Raw genomic sequence first — 19,228 nt, forward strand, 5'->3', positions numbered from 1 at the left:
TCAGAATTTTTTTAAGAACTCATGACAGGTTAGCCCCAAGCCATATTCCTGCAAGTTTTCCTCCAGGGTTAGCCTAAATGATCTATGTAGGATGAAAAAAAGACTGCGCACAGGTAAACTGCCCTTTTCCCTTAAGGTGGGATTGGGAGTTTGGGGTCGAGTCGGACGTCAAGTGCAGAAGGTTCAGGATCAGGGATGGTGTTTCCTCAGTTTTCCAAGCCAGCACTTAGCGGGGCCAATCCGTGTGAGTTTGGTCTCGGCCGGCGAAGAGCTGCGCGCTGGGGCGAGGGCAGAGGCCGCATGTGAGGGACCTTGCTGGGTGACTGGTGTGCACCCCCGGGAAGGTGCCTCCTGCACCTGACACCTGATGAGTACCAGTAAGGTTCGTTTCCTTCTCTTTCTGACGGGCTAGCTGTTGAAATGACAGGATTATTTGTTCGAGAACAGTTGACTGAGGGCCTGCGGTGGTGGGCTAGGGCGTGGGCTGGGAAAAGGTGGTCTCCTAGCAGAAGGCCATGTCTGTCGGTGCCGAACTAGATTTGCGGGAGAGTCGACTGGCAGGGCTGTTGAGAGGACACGGCGGGAATGAAGCGTCTGATTTGTTATTCAGTGTTTATTAAGTAGATTCAGTCTTATATATGATATACAGATTCAAAAGAAAAGGGATTCCACATACTTATGAAATCAGTGCATTTAGCAAGTAATACCATGGAGATAACAGCTCGATTAACAGCTCATTGGTCTTTTGTTAAGTGAGGGAGAGGGACTTGGCCTGTGCTAGTCATTCCACAAACAAAACAGAATTTAGTTGCATCACATAAAGAAGACACAGTCTAAGAATTAAAATATTAAGCCACATTTACTGGAAAAAACTCACTATATAGAACACAAATAATTTTTATAGAGCGTTGAGGAGGAAGTCCTCACCTGCTTAGAAGAGCCACGTTAAGTTGCATAGGTGCATATCTGTAAAAATATAATTTAGAGGTGTAGCCATTGATTAAGTAATAAAGAGTCACCTTTAAAAGTTGGTGCCGCCCGCTGTTTGTCTCCAGTGCCATATGCTTACCGTCTGGAGCCCCCTGCCCCTCCTCAGAGGGTGATGCCTCGCGAACAAGCTGCCTCCAGGGGAACCCTGAAGAAATGTTGGTACCATCTGCACTGGCAAGTCCTAAAACCTCATCTCGGATGGGGAACTTGCGCTCTTCCGAAACATGTCTAAATTATGCCAGAGGATTGACAGCCTCTTGGGTCGTCCCTGAATCCTGGGCGGCTTGACCCTGAAGGTCACAAGGGTCATCTTGACCTCCCTGCTTCCCGGGCTGCTGGAAGAACTACACCGGCCCACAGCCCTGCAGTCAAGTCCTGCTCGCGCTCTCCGAGAGGCCACGCAGGTGCCCCCGCTGGCAGCCCCTGGGAAGTGTCTGCTCTGACCCCTGCTCCTCAATGGACCACGTGAGAGAGGCCTGTGGGCCATCTGACGCACGGAGATTTTTCTGAGCTTAGAAAAGTATTTTTCAGCAAATCTGAGTTCTATGTGGCGTAGGGTTTTTGCTTTTGTTTTTAGGTGGAAACACAGGTAAAAAGTGAGAGGTTTTTGTTTTGTGGCTTTGCTAAGCAGATGAGCTTAGTGAGGTGCCCCTTCCTCCTCAAGAGCGAGTCTTGCGGAACACACAGGGACGGGGGCATCTGTACATGTAAACAGTACACTTTCACTGAGTCCAAAATTAGGAGCAAAAATACAAAGGTTCACATTGGTCTTAGGTAGATACAGGCGAAAAAGGATTGAGCTGTTTAGCTCAGAAACAACAAAAACAAAGTTTCTAAAGCACCACTAAATTATATAAAAATCAGACCATGGACGGATTGAAACTGGTATTCTGGTGAAATACTTTACTATCTTGTAAAAAGTTTTACAAAAAATTACAAATTAAAAGTATCAACCCTCTGAGTTCAAAGCAGCATTTTGAAAATGAACTGGTAGTTAATCCTGTAACCACCCCTGGAGTCGTAAGTGGCCCTTGGGAATAGGGATGGCCGGGTTCCACCTGTTTGAAATCCTTGAAAACCCTGCTCGCCCCCTTCGGTCCCCCTCCCCCTCAACACTGCCCTTGGGTATAAACTGTCCTGGAGGTGATGGTAAAATGAATTTCAGATGGGTCACACCATTACTGGTCGTCTAGTTATCCACCACTAAGACCAAATTCCCATTTCTCCTGATTCTACTCTTCTGCTGGGATTAGGCCCCTGCAAAGACTCAGGAATTGGTGTATTCTAACTCTTGAGTTACCTTCTGGCTTAGGATCCCCCATGATGAATCTGCGCCCCCGAGGCCCTCCGTCAGAATTTCAAATGGCTGTGGGGCAGGGCCTTGGAAGCTCCCTTTAGGAGAAGGCAGTCCCTGGGGTGAGGGTGCGGGTGCGGGTGCGGGTGGGACGGGTGGGACGGCAGTGAGCTAGGTCCAGCCGAACCAGCTCTTTGGTGCCCTCCAAGTCAGGAGTGGGGAGGGGTTGAAGCTGCATCTTTGAAAAACAAACGCAAAACAGAACAAGGTCCCTGACTGAACTAGCTAATGGAGTCCTGTTTCCACACAGTGACTTGCTCCTGATTTTGCCATGACCAGGGCTTCAGGCATAGCTTCACGGAGGGGCCCACCCAAGCGGTGGGGTCACCGCGACAGAATCCACTGTCCCGGAGGGGCCGCGGGGAGCCCTGGCGGGCCTTCACCACGAGCACCCGGGGCCTTCCTCTCACACGAGTGTGCCTGCGCTCTTGCCCAGTGCTAAGGCAGGCCGAGGTGGCCGGCTGAGGAGAGCCGACTTCCAACTGGAGCTTATGCTGATCTTTAGCTCTAATCCCTTGCGTGTGGGTGGCGGCCGCAGCCCCTCCCAGCCGGCCTCTCTCCTGTCTGTGAGAGAAGCGCGCGCGGTGCCTGGCTTGGGTCCTGCCTCCGGGAGGGGAAATGACGCGCAGTTGGTATCAAGAATTCTAAGGCGGCGATTGTCTCTGCCAGTTTTCAACTTTAGGATTTTCGCAAATTGCCTGGGGGAACGTTTTGCAAAAGACCTGCTGATTACTTTGTAGTATTGTTCACTCACAAAAATAAATATTTACACAAATTGAACCGGGAGTAGCACTGAGCAGGTGGGGCTGGACATGTGGGTGGCCGGGTTGGGGGACAGGCCTCGGGCACTGGAGCTTGTGCTGTGCTAAGGGGAGTCTCGGGTGTCCTGGCCCTGACTGGAGGCCGGGGGATGGGTCCGATGGAAGGCAGAGGTGCTGTGGCTGGGTAGGGCGTTGGAGGCCACTTGAGAGAGAAAAGACCACCCTGAACTGCTGGGGGCTGGAAGTAAGCAAGGGGCGGGGCGCAGGGCACCCTACCTTTCAGGGTTCCGGATCCAGGGCCCGCAGCTCGGGCCTGGATCCGAGGCGGGTTGGGGCCTCCACGCTGGAGCCCCTCCCTGGCGCTCCTGAGGGTGGTCTGCCGCTGGTGCCGGGAGGCGGTTGGCTGCAGAAAGCTGGTTTGGGAAGGGGCGCCTGCTCTGGGGTCGAGTGGCTCTCTGTGGCCGTCCTAGGGTCCACGCAGCCCTGGCTCCCCTGGGGCCTCTCTGCTCTGAGGGAGGAAAGGCAACAGAGGGCTTCTGCCGGCTCTGGGCAGGGGCAAGCAGCGGAGAGCTGCTGTCATGGCTACGGAGTGTTGCATGGAGAGGCCCCTTGGGCCTTCTGAGGTCTGGGTGAATCCCTGGTTTTAGCAGCACTGGTAGGTATTGCACTGAGCAAGAAGAAGTGCCTATCGGGGAGGAAGGAAACCGGGCCAGCCTTTTCTTTTTGTCCTTTTTCACACTCCAGGGATTACAGGTTTCTTCTAGGACTGGCCCCTTGACGAGAAGGGTGCGTCCTAGGTGAACCCAAGTGGCTTCTCCACTTCTGATGGTTCCTTTACTCCAACCACAGGGACGGAGGATGGGAGCTGCCAAGTCCAACCAGGGGCTCGCAGCTGCTTTTTCCTGTTTGGTGGCTACCTGACAGCTGAGGGCTCACCCTGAAGAAACAGGCCCTTCCTAGCAGGTGTCTGAGGGCTCTGGGCCTGTGTGGAGAAGTGTTCAGACCTGGCTCCCTGGGGGCAGGTGCCCGCGAGCTGCTGCTCATGAGGGTCCAAGCCCTCTCTGGGCTCTAGCTCCTGGCCACCCCTCTGGACTTACCTCCCAGGCAGACACATGGTGTGGGGGAGTTGGGCGATAGATAGCCATTCAGAACAGGCTCAGGGCACATCCTGGAAAAAGCCCACGCTGGAGTGTGAGGTAGAACACAGGTGACCGTGTGACGGGGGCTTCTGTGGGGTGGGGGTGGGGGAGCCATTTTTGCCTTTGCTTTGCATTGGGTGTGGGCGAGGTCCTCCGGCTTGGCTGTGCGGCTTGGCTGTGCCGGGTGCTCAAGGGGACAGCCAGCCCGGCACCTGCCCCACCTCACCCCGCCCTGCCGTCCCCCAGCCCGCGCCAGTGTAGTGATATGGAATGTTAGGTCACAGGGATACATCCTTCTGATCAGACAGACACAGACTGGCAATCTGTACAAACACAAAAGAATCCATTTTCAGAAAAATAAATTACTAAGGGGGGAGGAAGAAAGGGTCCACTTTGTTTTTCTCAATAAATATGCAATTCTGCTCACCTAAGACTTGAAAGGTAATTATCTGGGGGTGGGATTCTAACATCAGGGTCCACGAAGATGATTCTAAATAGAGCTGCGTCCCCAGCGCCTCGTCAGGGGAGCCCCAGCCCTTCCAAAGCTGCCCCATGGCCTCTTCCAAGCAGGTCAGAGCACCCGTGTGGTGAGATTCCAAAAAAAAGTGTCCTTGTGCCCAAAGTCGCAGGTGCTTGGCGTGTGGCTAGAAACCGCTCTTTTGGATCCCACCTCTTTCAAAAACCAAAATGTACCAAGTGGTGAGGCAGGAGGCCGGGCCGGCCTCCTTCCCTAGGGTAGTGCGCTTCAGGTGCCGCGGGTCAGTTCTGCTGTAAAATGAGGTTTTCCAGTTCGTCCGCGGAGCGCAGCAGGAAGGCCGCGGACTCTCGGTAGCCGGCGATGAGCTGCCGCACAGCGCTGATCTCCGTGGGGCTGAGCTGGGCGGTGGGCATGGTCCTGCTGGTGCTGTTGCTGGAGGGCGTGGGTGTGGGCGTGCTGGAGGCGGTGGCGGCCCCGCCTTTCATGCTGAGGTCGGTGGGCCCTGCAGAGGGAAGTGTGTGGGTGAGGAGCGGAGGTGACACCTCCCATGGCACCGGAGGCCATCACTCTGTGTTGTCTTGGGGGCTTGCTGTGACTCAGGCACTTGGGCCTCTTGACGGGTGTATGCCAGTGCCCGGAATGGGGCCTGGTGCCAGCAGACGAAACGTGGGCTTCTCTGTTAACCCTCAGGGCGATCCTCAAGGAAGGGATCCTCAAGGAAGGGGACCTCGTCGGTGACGTGGGGGGGGGGGGGGGTGGGGGGGAGAAACAGAGACCTGGAGGTCGAGGTTTGCCAGAGATCACATGGTGAATGTGGGCCCTCGGCTCTGCCTTTAGGGCAGGGTGGGACGTGGTGGGGGCACGGGCTTTACATCAGCCAGCGTGGGGCTCTGACCCTCGCTCCCCGGCCCGGCTCCCACCTGCACGGCTCTCTGGGGACCCTCAGGCGGACAGCGCTCCCCTACCGTGCACATATCCCAGCTCTGGCAGCCGGGCGAGGGGGAGGCCTCAAGGCAAAGAACTGCCTTGCCTCTCTGCACTGTGGTGAAGCAGAGCTCCCCCTGGGAGAACGGCCATGGGCTATCAGCGTCTGCGTGCGCCGGAGAGGTGTGCTGTTCCTCCCAGCACCGGGAGGCTGTCCGGGAGAAGGTAAGCACCTTGCAGCAGGCACCCGACACCCTGAGAGGCACAGGTGTGTGGAAAGCCTTGGAGTCCAGAGTGGAGCCGCGCGGGTGCTCAGACCGGGGTGGGACTTCTGTCCAGGTGGAGAAGACCAGATGCCCTGCTTGGCTGTGGGAGAGGTTGAGGCCAGGCCGGGCAGATGGTGACGGTGCCTTGTGGGGGCGGGGTGCCTGGCACGGAGTGCCACGTGGAGGAAGGTGCTGTGGGTGCTAAGCCTGTTTCCGAGGAGCCGCAGAATCCCCCTTCCTCTGAGGAGGTGTTCTGTGCCTGAGCAGGGGGAAAGTCCATGCTGTGGGGCAGGTGTGCGAGGGTCGGAGTGGTCGGGACAGGACCTAGGGGTGCTATCTGGAGAAGGCCCCTTCACCCTCTAAACGGTGGCGGCAAAAAAGGAGCCTGAGGTTTTCTGAAACAGACGGGAGGATGTGAGGCAGGGGCCACCAGGCCCTGTCTCCTCTCTGCCTTTCCCAGGCCACTCCACGGGTGCCTGAATGCAAGGCCTGCTCTGCCACTCTGCAGGCAGCTCAAAGTCCCTGAGCCTCAGAACAGGAGGAGGCTGCTGGGAGGCTGAGCCCTGCCTGGGAAACACTCCGCGTGGCCGTGAGCTGCCAGGCCCACTGGGAAAGGGCTTCCAGACAGGTTTGGGGCGGGGGGGGGGCGGCTTTCTGAACGGGCTCCCAGGAGATGTGGAAACTCCTGGGAGTTGAAAAGCATTCTTGAGAGGTGTTGAGCGAGGAGGAGGAGGAGCATACCTGGAGCCTCCTCAGGGGGCCGTCTCCCTGCTCCTGCCTACCCACCCTCCACCCCGGGTGGTCTCACCCTGGCAGGTAGGCGTGTGAGGCTGTCCTTGGCTATCAGCCATTTCCCCACTACCCCGTGGGTTCTGACGGCCAGCTTCACTCATTACTGCATCTGCAGTGGCACTTTTTATGCTGCTGCAGAGAGAGATGGACAAGCTCCAGTCTATGGAGACGCCGTGCCTGGAAGTGACCTGCTGGTTGACACTGGAAGCGGGACCTGCTGCTAAAGGAAGCTGGTGCAACCCGAGGCGGGGGTGGGGGGGTGGGCACCTGTCCCACGGGCTGCTTCCTCTTTGACCAGAGCACGTGGACATCAAGAAGCAGGTCCTTGGAACTGGCTTGCTAAGGACCGTCCTTGGAATTGAGAGTCAAGGGAGCAGCTAAGTCTGTTCAAATGAAATGCAGGAGGAAGAAGCAGGGCTGTGACTTGCTGGAAACAGCAGCCAAGCAGGTGGTGGCCTCCCCTGTTGTTGGCCAGAGGGCTGCAGGGGACAGGTAGGGGGCAGGGGTGCCTCCGCAGACTCCTGGAAGCTGCAGGGCTGCCTCCGGGCTAGGGGAGGGTTGGTTTCCCCTGGAGCAGCTCCCAGTCTCTCTCAGACAATGAAGGTGAGAGCCGCCTGCCACAGTTGGTGTGACCGGGCCCTGGGGTTCCTCTCTCTCCCCTTGCCGAGCCTTGTCCTCTTGTTTCTCTTGGACAGTAGCTAGAGCCCAGAGAGGAGAATGTCCCTATTTCCTGCAGCCAGTCTGCTCTGGAGCCATCCTCCCGCAGGCGCTAGTGCTGACACTCAGGTGTGGTTGCTGGAGGGGCAGGAGTGGGCATGAGATGCCCAGCACCCCAGGAGAGGGGGCCAAGCGGATGTTATCTAAGCTCATTTGCATCTCCCAATGACAACCTGATGAGCAACGTGTGGAGTTCCGAGCGGCTAACAAATCGCCCTGCCAAGGCACCGGTCTGACTGAAGGGTCCCTTGCAGGGCTGGCTGCTGCCAGGGAGGGCAGGAGGGCTGGGGCGGCTGCTTGTGGACAGCTGCTGGACTCCAACCCAGTGCTTGCAGGGCATGTGCTGCCCCAGGCCGGGAGGTAAACGAGCAGAGCTCTGCTACAGTGACCTCGCCACCCACCTCTAAGGAAGGAGGGTGCATACGGAAGGGAACGGAGGCCCCGGGAAGCACAAAGGGCAGAGCCAGTTGCCTCCCTCAAAGGAAGATCTGGCTGCTGCTGGAGCCTCTCTGGCAGGTGTGAATAGGGCGCAGAGGGGAGCAGGCCCAGCGCCCTCCCTGGCAGCTGCAGCCCGGAGACGGGTCACGCTGCATGGACCAGGTCGGGGCTTGTCACCATTGCCTGCTGCCTGGAAAGGACTGGGCCTCACGCTCCTCATGTATATCTAGGGGGTCCTAACTTCTCTGCCCTGGGGCCTGTCTTCAGATACTCTAATAGGGTCCCTGCTCAGAGGTCAGATGGCTCTTCTTCCTGGAAGAAAAGCCACCCTTCTGGGACAGTGGTCCCACCTCTCACTGGGGCTGGCCACTCCGGCTTCAGCTTCAGGGATTAAGGCCAGGCAGCCTCTTATTTTAGGTTAAGAGGCATTAGGAAGGGATGAGAAGTTAAGCCCAGGCAGGAATCTTCCGGGGACCTGCACACACTTCCTGGTGGTGGGGGGCAAGGTGAGCGGAGGGGGCTTGGGCTTCCTGCCGTGGGTATGGGCCAGCCCCTCCCTTGCTGCCGGGGGAACGTTGAGGGGTCTCCTGAAGCCAAGGACAAGGGCTTGAGAGCAACTCTCAGGCATGTTCAGCCAAGACCTAGAACCAAAGTTCCCTGGCCTATGGGCAGTACTTTTCTCCAACCTACTCCTCAAGCAACTTGGGGTCACCCTCAGTTCTCCTCCTCCCCACTCTGGCTTTGAAGGACCCTCACTGCACACAGCCGCTGCCTCCTGCCCTTCTGATTCAGATCTCACCACGAAGACAGAGCAGAGTTCACAGCCCTGCTTTGCTTAAAACCTATCAGTGGCTTCCACCGCATACACAACCAATTCCAAGCACCCAGCCCTGAGGTCACCGCCCCCCCAACCTACTCCCCTCTCGTTCCCCGAGGCCGCCAGGCTGCTCTCCACCAGCCGGGTCTGCTCTTCCCCTGCTGCTCCCACCCCGGCTTCAAGTGGGGCCCAGCGTGAATGGGCCTCAGGTCCCCACGCTAGTTCCCACTCAGGGTGATGCTTAACTCCACAGGGAGGTCTGCATCTTCTCAGGGACCGTTTCTCCGATACTGGGCTATGTCCTGTCTGCATCAGAGGCCCCTGGGAAGTACTGCAGGGGCACCAAGGGAATCACCAGCTTAAGGGGTTGGAGTTGGGGGAACAGACAGTTAACTGTCACCCCAGGTGACCTAGATGGGGCTCCTAGATGGGGCAGGGGCAAGGGCTAAGGCCTGGGGAAGGCGAGGACCTGCCCAGAGCCACTAGACAGGCCCCCCGCAGGCCACAGCTGCTGAACTAGGCCGTGCCCGGGCCTGATGCTGGCTCTGCTACCAACTCCGAGTGACCTGGGCCAGTGGCCACCTCGCCAAGCTCTGGTCACTGGGGGTAAAGCAGGTGTGTGGAGAGGATTCAACCCAGAGCAGGACCTTGGCTGCAACTCAGTGCTTGCAATGGCCTGCGAGGAGCCGGAGCTGGGAGAGGGCCAGCAGCGCATCCAGTCGAGCGCTGGGGCAGCCTCCTCGGAGGCGAGAAAGGACTGGTATGCTCTGTTTTAACCAGCTGAGGTTTCCTCACCGTCCAACCTGAGGACTGGCCAAGACTGTGAAATGGGGCGGGTGTCTGTGCCACGCAGCCTCTGCCTCCCCACCTGCCCTGCCCCCTTCTCCAGGCTGCGATACACACAGACCTGGGTTCTGGTCAGGGAGCCAGAGAGCCCGGGTCCCCCCACTCACCGTTACTGTGATTTCCTGTTTGGAGGGAGGCGGGGGGCTGCAGGTTGCTGCCCAAGGCCCCGTAACCGCGGTAACTGTAGTTGAGGCCGCCGTTGACATACACGGGGTCCTGGGAGTAGGAGGAGGCTGGCAGTGAGTAGGTGGAGTGGGTGATGGCTGCAGAGTCCCGGGAGTGCTGCTTGTCCAGGGCAATGGGCTCATCCTGCAGAGTGGGAACCGAAGGGTGCTTTGAGCTACGGGCCTCTGCTCATCTCTCTGGGGGGCAGATTCGATCCGTTCCTGCCTGGCTCAAAAACCCTCTCAGAGGCCGGGCTCCCGAGGTCTGTGAGGCCTGTGTGACCAGGCCCTCTGACTTTCCCCATCTGCCCCACTGCAGCTCCGTCTGAGTCCCAGGACGGCCTTTCCCTCTCTCCCTGTCCCCAGCTGTCTCCAGCATGACTGACGGTCACCCTCTCACCCCTGCCACGCCAGGAACAACGCCCGGGCAGCTGTGGGTAAGCAGGTACCTGGGAGGACTGGTAGATCTCCAGGCGCATCCTTTTGGCTGCTTTTCTCGTCTCGCTCTCGCAGGCTGCCGCCAGGATGTTTTCTGCCATGGCCGAGGTCAGGTGGGGAGGTGTGGGTCTCGTCTGCAGGCAGAACGGGGATGGGGCCGGTGCTGGGGCTTACCGAGACCCTGCCCTGGAGGTGGCTGGGACAGGGCTGCCGTGTGCGCCCCAGGACCGTGATCTATGGAACCGCGTAATCTTTCTGGGCCTCAGCTTCCCTCCTCTGAGAATCAGGGATCGTGGTTCCTGCTCCCAGGGGCATTGGGAGGGTCAAGGGGAAGTGTCTGGCCAGGGGGGCCACCCAGGAGTCCCCGGGGGGGTGGCGCAGAGGGAGCAGGTGGATCGGGGACGAGGGGCTCACCATCTCCATGCCGTTCTTCTTCATGCGCCGGCAGGACTTGAGGTATGTGCGGATGCGCTTGCGGGCCCGCTCCTGGAACTCGGGAAACTGCCGGCTGCAGGACTCGATGATGGCCTGGATCTTCTCCTTGGGCTGCTTGGAGATGGGCACCATGCGGTCCAGGTTCTCGTCCACAAAGAGACGCACAAACATCTGTGGGAGACACCGGCTGTAGGAAGGGCCGCCGCGGCTGTGACCCCGGCCCCCACCCCGCCCATCCCTCACGGCGCTCACATTGAAGGCCTTGAGGCGCTCAGGGTCCATGCCCTCAGAGTCGTTCATCTTATCGTTGTCCTCGTGGTCATCGTGGTCGTCATCGTCGTCGTCCGCCGTGGGGGCCCGGCCCACCGTCAGGTCCTCAGGGCAGCCACTGACCTCGGTCTTGATGGAATCGTAGCTCCCGGAGCTGTAAGGGGGCGACTGAGAGAGGGCAGGGGCCGGAGGGTCAGACCAGGCCCGCTCGTGGTCTCTGACAGCCACAGAGAGCTCGGGCACTGGGATGGTGAGCGCACCTAACCGCCACGCTAGCCACAGTTTCGAGGTCCTGTGTCACTTCCCCTCTCCACTCCCTTCCTCCGCGAATGGAGATGCCCAGGGGCAGCAGCAGGCAGGGCAGCAGAGGTCTGGGCCCGTGTGAGTGAGTGCTCTACTTGGCGGCAGCGCCCACAGCACGACCCGCCGCATCGTGTGAGGGACGGGCACTCGTGGGAAGGGTTCCCAGCCTCTTCTCTTCTGCCAAGACTGGCTCTGATTTTGGGGTTTTCCTCCCCGATCCCCAAGGAGCCGCAGCCCGAGCCGGCAACCGAGCTGTCACACAGGCAGCGAGTAAGCGCCGTCTGTCAGGGAGGAGGAACAGACGGGCTGGGAGAGGGAACCAGCCAAGGCGACAGGTCCATCAGGCAAAGCGCATTCCCGAAACTCCTGGGCTGGGGTTCCCCTATCTGCTGCCACTCCTGGGGAGACACCGTGAGCCCCAACATGGGGAGGGTGTGTGTGCAGAAAGGGGGAGTGGGAACCAGGCCCAGCTCCCCAGGCAGTCACCGTGTCGTTCAGCAGAGGAGGGACCCAGCTGCCTACTCCCACCCCGTGAACACCTCAGAGAATAAGCCTCTTTTTGCGGGGATCACAGCTCTCGCTGAAGAACAAACGGATAAAGATGGACACTGACCGGCGCCCGGTCCTGCATCGGCTGCGGCCACCAGGACTCTGTGTGACCATCCCACGGGAGATGTGACCCACCTCCCAGGGCCCCCGGCCTGGTGCCCAACTCTTGATCCACACACAGACTTTAACGGGCAGAGACACCTAGGTCCTCCGGCCGGGTCACGACAGACTCGCAGTGGAGAGTCGAAAGACCTTCCAGGCCCTGGGCCAGTCCCATTCCCAAGCTGCTCCTCGGCCAAGTCCTCTGGCAGGGCCCGGGGAGACAGAAACCGCGAGACACAAGCTGCTGGTGGCACGGGTGCTCCCATCTCACTTCCTTGGCCCACACACGTGGCCTGAGCTCACGGCGGCAAACTCCCCCTCCGCAGCTCTTTGCTCAGTGCAGGCGGCAGCTATGTCTGACCTCCGTGGCCTGAGCTCAGGCACACAGTGACAACCGAACACCCGCTCATCTGTACAGAACCTTCCCGTGAGACAGGCCATCAGAGGCAAGCACTGGCACCTGCCCTACGCCCTCTGCAGAAGAGAAAGGCCCAGGGAGGGGAGGGAAGCTGTGTAGGGGTACCCGGCTGGAGCAGAGGGGTGTAGGGCTCTGATGAGTCACCTCTGGCCCTCCGGCCCCGGCAGGAGAAAACGCTCCTACACAGAGAGAGTTCAAGTGCCCAGTGACGCACCGTACCACTGCAGGAGACCCCCGTGGCCCAGAGGCAGCAGGCGCGAGCGGAGGGGGGTGGGGCAGAAAGCAGGAGGGAGTTCCCGGTGGTGGGGGCACCTGTACTGGCCAGCCTTCCCTGGTGGCCACCCCCGCCTCCCATCAGCGTGGCCTACTGAGTTTCAAACATTCACATCCCTGGGGCTTCAGAGGCCTCATACTTTTTCCGCACCATCTGTAAAATGGGGACAGGCGTGCAGAGTAGCCGAGAAAGGTGGGGACTTGGTGCCGAAAGCGGCCACTTGCTGCTGTAATTTGCAGCAGACTCTGTGCTGGGGGTTGAGGGAAATAGGTCACACGTCACCCGCTACCTTCATTAAGGTGGGGCCCACCCCTCTTTACAGGTGGTGACACAGGCTCAGAGGAAGGAAGGCCTTGCTTGAGGTCACACACTGTGTGATTTCTTATTCCAGAGCCTTCCCAGGAAAATGACAGCAGCCACAGCCTCCTCCCTGACTTGGTGTCACAACTCTGGGGACACACAATGTCATTTCAGCTTCGTGCAGCCCTGACGTGTACAGGAAGCAGGGGGCTCACATCTCAGGCGGGCCCACAGCCCCACACACCTCAGGGGTGGTCTTCACCCCGTACTTGACGCGGCTCCGCAGTCCATCGGTGCCACAGCCGTCCGAGGGGTAGGATGGTGTGCCGAGTGCTGTGCCCGGCGGGAGCTTGTCACACAGGTTGATGGGCTGATCTTCGGAGGTGGCGGTGAAGTCCATGGGGGCCACGGCGCCGTTGCCATTCATCTCGGGGAAGGCGGGGTCGCCCTGCGTGCTGCTGGACGTGGATGGGTTCAGGGTGGAGGAGCCATTGCCGCTGCCACTCTCGGAGGAGGAGTCATCTGGAACAAGAGGCCTGGGTGTGAGGCTCCACCTCAGCCCCTCCTGCCCCCTAATGCGCCCTGGGGGATCGTGGCCACGGCAGCCACAGGGAATACTTGCCCCGTCTTGTCCTCACAGGCGTCTCCGGGCAAGAGGTGAGCCCTGCTGTCGAAGAGGCTAGCTGTGCCCCTGCCCGATGGAGGGGCAGGGCCCCTCTGCCTGAAGCAGGCCATCAGGAGTGGAGCGCCCGTAGTGATCTCCTGCACTCCACACCCGTGACACCACATCCAGGCTCAAGGGAGGCCCAGCCTCAAGGGCCTGGGACTGAGTGGCTGCAGCCTCAGGTCTGACCAGCCTGCTGCACGCCAGAGGTGCTTGGACACCCAGAGCTGGCTTGGGGCCGGACCGGCATCCCCCTCTTCCTCTAACTCGCCACTGCCCTGCCCCTGCACACCCTCTCCCCACAGTGGGCTCTCAGCTTCCTTCATCTGCCCAAGGAAAAAGGGATAATGCCTCCATTGTGACCTCCCCCCCCCCCCCCCCCCCAGTTACCCACTCTTCCTACATGTGGGCCCTGCCTAGTCCTGGCAGCTTACACACAGACAGTGCCCCCCGCTCCCCCCAGAGCTGCCTTCTGTGCAAGGTCAGGTGGCCTTGGACATCCTGAGCCAGGGCTGCAGGCTCAGGGGGCTGCATTCCTGGCATCTCAATAGGCTATCTCTGCTTTCCAGAGGTGACAACCCAACAAAGCTCTGCCGAGGGCGCCCCCTGCTGCGGAGAGCACAATATTGCCTGGGGGACCTGGGAGGACAAACTTCCAACTGAGGGGCTAGACATTTTCAGATAAAATTCCAGGCCCCTCTCCCCAATCCAGGCCCAGCCTCCTGCTTGATCAACTGAGACGGCGGAGGCCAAAGCAGGTTGAGCTCCCGGGGTCACGGCCAGGTGAGTACCGAGCTGTTCCCGGTGGCGCCCAGGTGCCCCCGGGGCTCGGCACCAGGACCCAGAGCTGGTGGGGGAGGGGGGAACCACAGTGAGCCTAGACCGCATCCCAGGCCACCCCTTTCCCCAGGCCAGGGTCGCGCAAGACCCCACCCCCACTCTCCCAGCCAGCAGATTATGAAGATTTAGTCCCCGGGGCTGGGCATTGGGCACGCGCACCGCCAGAGCGTCCCCATGGCGACCGAGAGGCTCTAGCGCCCCAACCAATCGCTGGCCTCCCGGCTGCCCGGGGGCGGGGCCGGGCTGCCCATCAAGCAGCCGAGCCCGGGGCAGAGGGGGATGGGAAAGGCCGTGGTGAAGTGGCACCCCTCCCCCCCCTGGCTGCCGCAGGTCCCCTGGGCCAGGCTGCCCCTCCTTCTCCTCTTCCTCCGGGCAGCTCACTGCTCCCTTCATCCTCCTGCAGGTCAGCTCCAGGCTCTGCTCAAAGCCGCCCCACAGCTCCCTGCTTGCTGAAGGACACCCCAGAGTCCCTGGACCTGCGTCCTTGCAACCTCCAGGACCTCACCACGCGTCCGCTGCCCCCCTCCTCCTCCATCACAGATGGGCCTGGTTTTCCTCCAGAAGGATCTCCAGCGACCAGCGCAGATGTTGGCGGAATGAACAAATTGCCCGGCAGTATTTACTGAGCACCTACTGCATGCCCGCACAGTCCCAGGCAGAGAAACAAAGTAACAATGACAACCAAGGTGCCAGCCCTCCTGGAGGGACAGATGCTCATTACCAAACCACAGGAAAGTGGCTGCCCTCCCTCCCTTCATCACACCCACCTCCACCCCACCCCTTTCCAGCACCAGCCTATTCTTGTTCCATAACCTTCCTGCTCTCCAAAGACCCCTGAAGACTATCCTCCAGACTCCCGCTGGGTGTGTTCTTAGTCCCCTGACTTCTGGAGTCCAGACCCCACCCTCCTGGCCACCACGGGACCTCACATCTCCAGGCCTTTGCTTGGGCTCAGGCTCTGCTGTCTGCCTGCCATGTTGCTTCTAACTCAGAAAATTTCAGTCTACCTTCGAGGCCTGGCTCAATGCTTCCTCCTCAGGGCAGGCCTCCTCTTCCACTGTCCCTGGGAAGGAGTTACAGCCCAATGTCTGTCCTTCCTGGGGATACTTCGTGCCTCCTTTGCCTGGCCCAGGGTGAATTCTGACGGCTGCCTAGAAGCCCCCACATATGCAGGAGCCTCTTCTGGAGCTGAGGAGCTGGAAGGCAGGGATGGACCCCTATACTGACTGATCACGTGAACCCCTGTTTGCTCTGGCAGGTGCCCATTCTTAGCCCACCTTATAGGTGAGACTTCACACCCTGGCATCATTCCTAATAGGCCAGCTGCTTGACCTTGGAGGGCTTTGGCTTCCTCTTCTGGAAGGAGGGGTTGCTAGGAAGGCACCATGCTCTGCACACAGTGAGCCAACTGTCCCAATGCAGGGGTGTCAGGCCCACGGCCTCCTGCGGTGCCACACCCCTGGCACAGGCCCACGGGTGGCACCCCAACCACCTGCCTCTCTGACTAGGTTTCGTCGTGGGAGGACGGACCTCCCTTGCCCTACACCTATGGTGGAAGGGGGAAAGGAGATGCATGCCTACTCCCAGCCTCCCACAGCTCAGGAGCCCAGGGTGGCCCCAGGGCTGTGCATCCTTGCTGCTCGGCCAGACAGCCACAGGCACTGGCTCCGACCGCAACACAGCACCCTCTTCCCAGTACTCCGAGGCTGCTCTCTTCCAGTAAGGGAAGTGGCTGCGCAGGTGGGACCAGGAGGTGCCAGGAGTCCAGACCAGGCATCCTGAGTTTTTAGAAGAAACCGGAAATCTGCACCATTATGTAAATATCCAGATTTTAAAATGTTAATGACTGACTTACATTGTTTCCATTTTGAAAGACCTTGCCAAACCAAATGTGGTCTATCCATGCAATGGAATATTGTTCAGCCCTAAAGAGGAATGAAATACTGTCACACGCTACAACACGGATGAACTCCGAGAGCATTATGCTGAGTGAAAGAAGCCAGACACAACGGGACAAATACTGAATGAGTCCCCTTCCACCCAGTGTGTGGATTAGACACATGCATAGAGACAGAAAACGTGTCAGGGCCTGGAGGAGGCGGGACAGGGAGCTGCTGCTTAATGGATATAGTTTGGGGTGAGGAAAACTATATTTTGGAAATAACGGTGCTGGTTGCACAACACTGTCAATGTCCTTAATGCCGCTGAATTGTACGCTTAAAAATGGTTAAAACATAACATAAGATTTTTATGTTACACATATTTCACCACAAAAGTCCCCCCAAAACCAAAAGAACCCCAAAACCTTGAGCAGGCCAGCGGGCCCCAGTTCACAAGCTCTGTTCCCACCTCCTCCCGCCACAGGCCAAGGCCCTCCCACCTCCGCACCTCGCCCAGGGGCAGGGAAAGCCAGCCACACACACAGCCCACCTCGAGCGTGTGCTCCCCCGTCATCCTGCCGGGGCCACCCTCAACCCGTGTGCCGACCACCCGCAGCGCCACCCGCTCACGGACTGCCTCCCACTTGGGTCCGTTTTTTGCCAACTGGAGAGGCCGTGGGTTTTAGGCAGAATGCAGAGGGGCCGTGTCACCTTGAAGATGCCACTTTACCTCCTTGAGCCTCGGTTTCCTTTCCAAATGCGTCTCCTGTCAGTAAACCAGGATGCATGAGGTGTAGACAATACTGGCATAGAGAGTAGGCGCTAAAAAAGAAAAAGCTGGTTCTCTATGCCCCGCTGTCTTCCTTCATAACGCACCTGCTTCCTACACACAGGGGCTCCGGACGGCCCCGCCAGAGCCCGGGTGCGAAATCTGAGGTGGGCCAGGGAGGAGGAGGGGGAGGCCAGTGCCCGCAGGATGCTCTTCCCACCCTTGTCCCTTCCCTGCCTGAACACTTCCTGGTGTCAGGCCCATGAGGGGCACTGGGGACTCAGCAGTGAAAAGAGAGGGTGGTCGCTGTCCTGGCGACTCATACTCCAGTGAGCAAAAAACCAGACACAGGGCTCCAGAGGAGACTAGGCCCCAAAAAGACAGTCGTGAGCTTTCTGGCCCTTGAGCCCCGACGGCAGAGCCCTATCTCCAGAACTCCTCCCAAGGAGGGAGGGAAGGAGGGAAGGCTTTTTGTAAGAAGCAGCCCATGGAAGAAGCCTCACGGGAGGAGGCTGAGAAGGCCCTGGGACTAGGGAGAAGGCCCCTGACCCTGGTGGGGGCAAAGGTGCTGCTGGGGAGGGGGGTAAGTGTATCCATCCGTCAGCCCCCCCCCCCCCCCCGCCCTGCCCCGGCAGCAGCAGCTGCATGAACGGAGTTCAACCCACTAAGTGGAAGCCAGACTCCCTCCAGAGGGGGCCCCTTGCTGCCACCCACTGCAGCTGCGCCAGCTGCCTACCTTTTCACTTGCTGTTCCCTCTTTCGACACTCTGTCCCCAGCTGCCTCTCCCCCTCAGGGATTTGCTTCAAGGTCACCTTCTCAGTAAGACCTCCCTGCCCCCGCTCTGACAGGCTGACCCCTTTACCTACTTTTCCCAGACCATTTTAATCACCTTCTGACATACTACGTCTGTGGCCTGTGCCCAGCACCCCTTCCCCACGTAAGCTGCCCCAGCCCAGCAGACCCAGGGTCAGCAGGGCTGTGCTGGGTGGGCCCAGATCACTCCCGCCTCTCCAGAACCCATACCCCTTCCTCTGGGGGAGGGCACCCCGAGTCTTCCAGGGGGAAGTACGTGCCCCACGCCTGGCCAGTCGGCACAGCCCATCCCGGCGGTCAGTGGGCATGTGACCAAGCTGGACCCGTGAAAGTCAATCCTGGGGCTCTGGCTGAAATGTTTGGAAAGAAGTGCTCCCCCAAGCCCCCAGGGCTGCTGAGCCCGTTTGGCAGGGCTGAATAGCTGTCAGGAATAAATCCCCCTTATATCCATCCCTGCCTAAAGCCAAAGAAGAACCTAGACTTTTTGGTTACAGGAGCCAACAGTTTCCTTACTGGGGAAGGGAGCCGGAGTCTCTGAGCGATCCACAATCCTCCCTCTGGGAGGAGCCCAGGGACTGGAGCCCAAGCCAGGCTGTCTCCTCACTGTGGCCCACCACAGCCCCACTGGGTCGGTCCCCCTAGCTCAGTCCTGAGGTGGCTGGTACCCGCAGGAAGGGCTGGCGGCGGCCCCCGCCCCCGCAGCGCCTGGCACCTTTTGGGGAAAGAAGGAACAGAGAGAAGCGTCGGCACCCCAGGCTGAGGCAAGCTGGGTTCCGGTCCGGTCCCAATTCTTCCCTCCTCCCCACTCCCTCCAAAACAGTGTGATTCAAAGGAGATATAGGCACGTATTCAAACGCGTGCCCGAATGAGGCCGGCGGGGTCAGGGCAGGGGGAGCAGGTGCGGGCCTCGCTGTCTCCCGACCTTGGGCACAGCCCGCCTCCTTGGCTCCTCTTATCTGCAGTCCAGGGAGTTGCCGCTGACGCCCTGTTGGGCTCTGACACTTTATGACCCTGCGAAAGAACCCAGCTGGCCCCACGGGCACCAGGGGCCCTGACACACGGGGTGTGGGAGTCGGGCCCTCCAGGGCGCAGGCCTCCGGCCACGGGTCTCCCCGGGCGGACATGTGTTCTGGTCCAACCCATCCCAGACCTGGCCGGAAGTGACCCTCTTGTGTCTACCCGGTCCTCATCCGTGCTGCGGTGGCAGGACAGGCATCCCACCCAAGGCCAGGCCGCCGGAGCCTAGAACAACGCCAGCGGGGTGAGACTGCCCCCAGCCTGTGACTGTGTGTGAACAACAGACAGAAGGGCGCCCTGAGTGGCCGCAGGGGAGCCGCTGGGGGGTGCACCCCTTCTGAACGTTTCCACAAAGCCAGGCCTCCCCGGCTCTGGCAAAGGACACCTCCCGATTCGGGCAGGACGCGGAGCCCACCACCTGTGCCCGGAACGCCTCGGGCAGGGAAGGGCCGAGGTGCCCATCTATTTA

At 59.7% G+C, this 19,228-nt stretch overlaps 1 protein-coding gene and 1 long non-coding RNA gene across 3 annotated transcripts in view; one reads left to right on the forward strand and one right to left on the reverse strand.

Moving 5' to 3' along the window:
- Nucleotides 1–593: 593 nt before the first annotated feature.
- Nucleotides 594–19,228, reverse strand: part of NOL4L (nucleolar protein 4 like) — a 128,463-nt gene continuing 109,828 nt past the window's right edge. For both annotated transcript variants that reach the window (XM_086701960.1, XM_086701961.1), the window contains 6 exons: nucleotides 13,020–13,297; nucleotides 10,812–10,997; nucleotides 10,539–10,730; nucleotides 10,136–10,258; nucleotides 9,630–9,831; nucleotides 594–5,224 (listed from right to left, as the gene is read on the reverse strand). In XM_086701960.1, coding sequence (XP_086558086.1) covers nucleotides 5,004–5,224; nucleotides 9,630–9,831; nucleotides 10,136–10,258; nucleotides 10,539–10,730; nucleotides 10,812–10,997; nucleotides 13,020–13,297 — 1,202 coding nt within the window. In that variant the 3' untranslated portion in view covers nucleotides 594–5,003. The remainder of the gene's footprint in view (nucleotides 5,225–9,629; nucleotides 9,832–10,135; nucleotides 10,259–10,538; nucleotides 10,731–10,811; nucleotides 10,998–13,019; nucleotides 13,298–19,228) is intronic.
- LOC147582706 (uncharacterized) lies at nucleotides 13,292–16,897 on the forward strand. The gene is made up of 2 exons (XR_015249436.1): nucleotides 13,292–14,222; nucleotides 14,683–16,897. It is a non-coding gene; the product is annotated as an uncharacterized LOC147582706 (long non-coding RNA).

This window comes from Puma concolor, chromosome A3 (assembly GCF_028749965.1).
Source record: "Puma concolor isolate L17-30 chromosome A3, mPumCon1.1.hap2, whole genome shotgun sequence".
In the NCBI taxonomy this organism is placed as follows: Eukaryota; Metazoa; Chordata; class Mammalia; order Carnivora; family Felidae; genus Puma; species Puma concolor.